At 41.6% G+C, this 6000-nt stretch overlaps 1 protein-coding gene across 3 annotated transcripts in view; it reads right to left on the bottom strand.

The window, feature by feature from the left end:
• Positions 1-398: 398 nt before the first annotated feature.
• Positions 399-6000, bottom strand: part of LOC148010741 (dicarboxylate transporter 2.1, chloroplastic-like) — a 38183-nt gene continuing 32581 nt past the window's right edge. The window contains exons 3-5 of one of the 3 annotated variants that reach the window (XR_015689503.1): positions 1582-2030; positions 1153-1492; positions 400-1049 (exon numbers count right to left, since the gene is read on the bottom strand). Coding sequence is in view for 2 of the 3 variants with exons in the window: in XM_087671661.1 (XP_087527787.1) it covers positions 1377-1492; positions 1582-2030 (565 nt within the window). In the remaining variant the exon portion in view is untranslated. Of the gene's footprint in view, positions 1493-1581; positions 2031-6000 lie in introns of all 3 variants that reach the window. The other 2 variants (XM_087671661.1, XM_087671660.1) reach the window with 2 other exon arrangements.

Genomic DNA, 6000 nt, shown 5'->3' with positions numbered 1-6000 from the left:
CCTTCAAAGCATGCTTCAAGTGTATAACACGGACCTAGAGTGGACCGCTGTAAACCCCTTTTGGTCAAAGAACGACCAAATTTGGCTCCATTGTGTCCACGACCTACTAAGATGACCTGAATGCCACCATTTTTGTCAAGAATCCCACATGTCAATGTAAGAACCACCAAATCTAGCTCCATTGTGTCCACGACCTACTAAGATAACCTGAATGCCACCATCTTTGTCAAGATATTCTTGAAATGTCTTCAATGGTAGTGACGGTTAACTATAGGAGCCTATCCCCAGTCAATCTTTACACAGCAACCAAGCATGTACCTACAATTGAACTACAAGTAACTAACTGTTAGAAATGGTAGAAAACCATAGCCTAACTGTGCTTAGCTAAGAAAAATAAACAAGAACACCAAAGTTTGATTGATGAAAATGATCCAATAATATCTACAATAGCATTCTCTCAGTTATTTATAGTTCTCCTCCAACCTCACTAGTTCCAACTACTTCTCATTATTTACAAAGCTTTCATCCAGCTTTAATACAAAGTCTGCAACAGGTTATTCTTTGGCATCTTCAACAATTGAGAACCCAAAAATCATAGAAGCTGTCTGAAACACTCACTTACTCTTTGGCATCTTCAACAATTGATTCATAAGACCCATGTATTCTCTCAACTGTTTAACCACCAAACTCTGTATCCATATCCTCACATCATGGGCTTCATAAAACCCATGTATTCTCTTAACTGTTTAACCACCTGACTCTATCCATATCCTCACATCATCAGCTTCTGAAACTTTTCTGCAAGAAAGAGGGGGTGCAAATTTATGTTCAATACACCAATCCTTTGGCCATTATTGAAGCAACTGGCTCGATCAAGTTTTGCCTGCTGAATTCAAAAGCAGACTGAGTACCAATAAACTGCATATCTAGCTTTCAGTTATTTTGACGTTGGAGGGCTCTTGCATTGTATTCCCTTGAAGCATACATTCTCTGTTGCCCTTCCATTTGAATCACAAGTAGAGCAGCCATTGCTGGTATATTTGCACAATCTATACAAAACCAATATCAGACTATGGATTCTGACATATCTATCTGCAGCAATGTCTACTCCAGATCTATCAAGTCACTAAAATGTTGAGTCTGCAAATTTACCACGTTAGGCATTGATGCTTCTGCAGTCAATCTGCACTGACATGTGCCTCTATAACTAACAAGCCTGAACACCAAATCCCAGTCCACGTCCTGCAGCAATAAAAAATACAGCATTGACCAGCAAAATGCTCACATGTGCATGCAATGAAAATTCCTCAAACCTCACTGTGGATACCCATCTTAGCAAAGACTTGTGTTGGGCTATGCAATGTTTCTCATGCGCTTCAATAAAGACCAATAATCTTCCACCATCCAAGGCTTACAACAGTCCACAAAAAGGAGTTTAATAATGCACAGATGAACCCAGTTCGAAAAATCTCCCCGAGTTCAACATAGCCAGCTGCATGTAACAAGAAAACTAGCTTGATGAGTGTTCCACCCAACAAAACAACAAAACCCATCTCTAAACCAAAATCACTAGTGGCAAACCTCCATAGTAGACAGCTGCTTGACCACTACTATAGTGAGTTAGTGCCCCAAAAAGGTTTGTGTTGTAAGCCAAAGCAAGAGCCGCAAGCTCACCGGGCACACCAGCTGCAATATGCATGGCTAAGAATGCAGAATACAGAGCTCCAACATGACCAGTTTGACTGGCAAAAAGATAATGAACACAAAAGTATGTAACTTGCAGAACACCAAATGCTGCCGGCCAGCTTAATGAGAATGAAACAATGAGCATGGAGACAGAGTCTGAGATCCAGTGTATGATTCCAAGCCTGGACAGCTGACTTGCCATTCCTACAAGTACTGCAAACCATGCTAGTGTATCCCATGCTGACTTCTCACTCAAGCAATCATCCCAGGTCAGAACACCAAGCAACAGCAGTATAGATAGCCCAATCATTGCAGCCACAACACTTGTAATGCCTATCCTATCCCTGTGGCAAAGACATTGATCAGCAACAAATTTTCTAGTTCTAAAGAAATATGATATTTGTTGTACTGCAGATTAAAAAAGCAGTTTGAGCTTCCACTTGCCAGCAATTGTTAAACAAAGCAAACATGAGCCAGCTAGACTTGTTATGTAAATGATGCTGATATTTTTCTCCCCAGTTCAACATCACCCTTGCAATCTTACCCCCGCTCTCTGCTGTCTTTACTTCATATTCAGCAGGTAGTTCACCAGAACTTCAATCGATGTTTAAGGAATAATTTGGAAAGATGCCAAACTCAAGGGGAAAGTATGAACACTTGCAGGGATGACTGAAGGACATCCAGGCAACTTGAAAGGTTTAGTCAAGTTGATTGGCATTTGGGATACCTACAAAATTAGGGATACTTGAAAGTGAATCTGATATTTCAGAAGCAAACTTAACAGGACTATGTTTATAGAAGCCTCAATGCTGAGTTAAGAAAAATTCCACAAGGTCCACTCCAATTGTGTTTTTCCCAATGCACTAATATATTCTTTTTCTGACCCCTTTATAGTAAATGAATCAGTTCACTGATTTCATTATAAAAATAAACAATGTGTTAGTGATGCGCACATACATGCGGTCAACATGAGAGCTCACAGGTTTCAGTTGCCCTCTTGCTGTCAATGGTTGGAGGCTCAAACACTGATGTATATCCTTGAGTTGCAGAGAACAATCTTTATGGATTTTCTCCACCTTACTTTGCTTTCCAAGGTCATTGCCATTGTAGCAGGTGTGTATCTTGGCACATAAGGGCAATGCAAGCTTGACATTTCTAATTAAACTACTTTTATAGGAGTTCAATGGAACAAAATACATTGCTTATGGTTTCATCTGCCGGGAAAGTTTAGCACCTCAATGCTGAAAGCCATAATCAATGTGACAATTCCTTTTAGTTAGTTAATGTATTTCAATAGCTAAGACCATATTTGTTAACTTTAGGTAATGCTAAATTCATCTCTTGGTTCATATTTAAGGGTTTAAGCTTTTGAGATAAAGTTATGACAAAATCAATATACAGTTGATTAATTTGTTCAAAATAGATGAAATATATTATATCCAAAGAAAAAGTAGAAACTCATAGAAAATGATGGGGGCTTGTACAGCCGGTGGAGGAGGTGGTTTAATTCTGTACAACGTGCAAAGCCTTACCAGCTGCCATATTTATGTTAATCAGAGGTGAGACACCAAGCCGTTATATCAGGAAGGATTGTTAATATTCCTTTCATCAATCCACCCTTGTCGCCTATTGTAGGTCAGGAGTCCTGAACGTGAAATGGCCTTGCAGCACAGTCCAGCTTCAATGCTCTCAAAGAGTCAAGACAAAATGAATAGAGAATCTTCCTTCCATTGCCCAAGCACATTCGCCAATTAAGCTGTATGCATGTGTGATTCTTTGAGGGGGGTTATGAAGATGGATCGCTTCAGCTTTGTCTTCTATTTCGCAATGGAATTGCTTTCTACACTACGTTCAGTGCCTTCTTCTTCACTCACAGAGACACTGGATGGAGCTCCATCATAACCACATTCAATGATTTCTCTTCCATGGTGCATATTTAATCGTAGCTTCAGCTGAAAGACTAGGCCCAGGATGTTGCTGAGAACATGCAAGTACTTCTTCCTTCAATTTCCTCAACAAAGAATTTTACTATGCCCACCACTGTGCTGATCCAGGTATTGTATTTTTTGCTGGTCCATCTCCTTTACCCAAGGGTGCAGTGAGACACCCTCTAGTGCAGAAAAGGGGAGTGTTTGAAGATTCAGAAGCTTGTCACATTCTTTGGAAGGGGGTTCACCATTAGAGTTTTTGGGAGACATTGAAAAACTTCAGATGTACTAATAACACCTCTAGCTGGTGGAGCACATTTCCAACGGTAGAAGGGCTCCCACTTGGAGGAGAAAGAAAGCTGATGGAGAGTAGAGAACTGGGGTCTTCTAAGGTAGGGGGATGGGTGTAAGGGAAGGTCATGGACAGCACACTTGGCCCAGCACCCCCAATTGGTACAAGGGAAGAAGCTAATGAAGAGTACCCACATGGCTCGGCTTAGAAGGGACCATAGAAGGTAGAGGAAAACCACCCAGCTTTGGAAGGGGGTTCACCATTAGATTTTGGGAGACATTGGAAACTTCAGATGTACTAATAACACCTCTAGCTGGTGGAGCACATTTCCAATGTTAGAAGGACTCTGACTTGGAGGAGCAAGAAAGCTGATGGAGAGTAGAGAATATGAGGGAAGGTCATGGATAGCCCACTTGGCCAAGCACCCCCAATCGGTACAAGGGAAGAAGCCAATGAAGAGGACCCACATGGCTCAGCTTAAAAGGGACCATAGAAGGTGGAGGAAAACCACTCAACCCCTAAGTAGGGAGTCGAGTACCACATTATCCAACTGGTCTTGCTGTAAACTCAAAACAGCATGTGTAGATGGCCTACCTGCTGCTGGTGAAGACATGATGAATCAGAGACTGCTGGGTGAGATGAGACTGTTCTACCATGGCAGAGAACTTGACAAGTCAGATTCCTAAGGAAGCTCGGTCCAAAAAGAGAACAGGGGTTGAACATTCCATGTTGCCAATATTGAAGACTGCTGCATTTGGACAAACTGAAATCTACGGAGGGTAAGGGATGATGACAAGGGTGGGGAAAACAGTGAGGGATTTGTCATGTTTCGTCAATAGAGAGCCACCCAGGGTGCACATGGCAACATGCAAATAATGAGATGGCTACAACTGAGGGAGAATTTAAAACTGATGCAGAAGGGGGGAAATCGTGCTTTACAACCTGATCAAAAAAAGGGCAGCTGGAGCTGTCAGAATGAAGCAAGAACAATATGGGCTGAGGTCCTGGCAGAAAGCAAGCAGGACAGACCTTGTCCAGGTATTGGAGTGCTGATCTAAAGAAAGGAGGAAGAACTGTAGGCTGCTAAAACATAGTAGTTTTAGATCTGCAAGTAGGGCTAGCAAGCTAATAGGCATACATTTGTCTGCATCTCCTGTCTGTCTTTGCAACTGCTCAGTTCTCCACTGCGCGATAGCAGTGGGACAGTAGGGAAGCACAAAATGGGGCAGCTTTGGATCCGCACACCAGTCTAATGCCACATTTAACCCATTTCCCATCACAATTTGTAGGGGGCCTCAATAGGGTGCACATTGAGCATACACAACAGTGAGGCAAGAAATCTGAGAAAGTGGAAGGAAGAGGGCTATGCCCAGATTGGCTCAACTGCATTTGAGATATTATGTGCAGGACTAATACCTAGCAATTTAGCTCTAGAAACTTGAAACATTAATACAACAAACAACATTGAGAAATCTTAAAAATCTTACGATAACAGAGAATATGCTACCACATCAAAGGTGCACTAGAAGAGCTGTAGTACAGTAGACTAAAATGAGCCATTTTACTAAACGCATCATCACCATTTGGATTCCTTGGCAAATCCATGATAAATTCCAAGACAAAAATCGCCCAAGGCTTGATCACACCAGAAGTGGCTGAAGCAAACTTTGAGTCCTACAGTAATTTGGGACAGGTTGATGTATCTAGGTTTTGCAGGCTGGGTATCCATTCTAGTACTGCACATCAAAGTTGAAGATTGCAATCTAAATAGAAGCATCTCAGTTCCAAAATCTGGGGCCTGCAATCGCTTTAAGCTTCTATAAAAGTTAAAGATTACAATCTGAATAGAAGGATCTCAGTTCCAAAATCTGGGATATGCAATCATCATTCCAAGCTAGCATCATCCACGTTAGCTGTGAAAAGCTGAAAGCCGTAAAATCAATGCTGAAAAGCTGAATGTAAAACTCTGAAGTTTCGAAGCAAAATGCAAGGGTTGAAGCTTCGATTCCAAGCCATCAAGAGGCAGTCATGATCTTTGGCAGAGAGTTACCAGACCTGATTGAGGATCTTCGTCAAAGTCTCTATTTTCCATTG

This window comes from Lygodium microphyllum, chromosome 29 (assembly GCF_053477565.2).
Source record: "Lygodium microphyllum isolate KBCC chromosome 29, Lygodium_microphyllum_v1.1.10, whole genome shotgun sequence".
Lineage (NCBI taxonomy): Eukaryota > Viridiplantae > Streptophyta > Polypodiopsida > Schizaeales > Lygodiaceae > Lygodium > Lygodium microphyllum.
The sequence above is the reverse complement of the archived record's forward strand: the minus strand, read 5'-3'. Positions and strand labels throughout refer to the sequence as shown.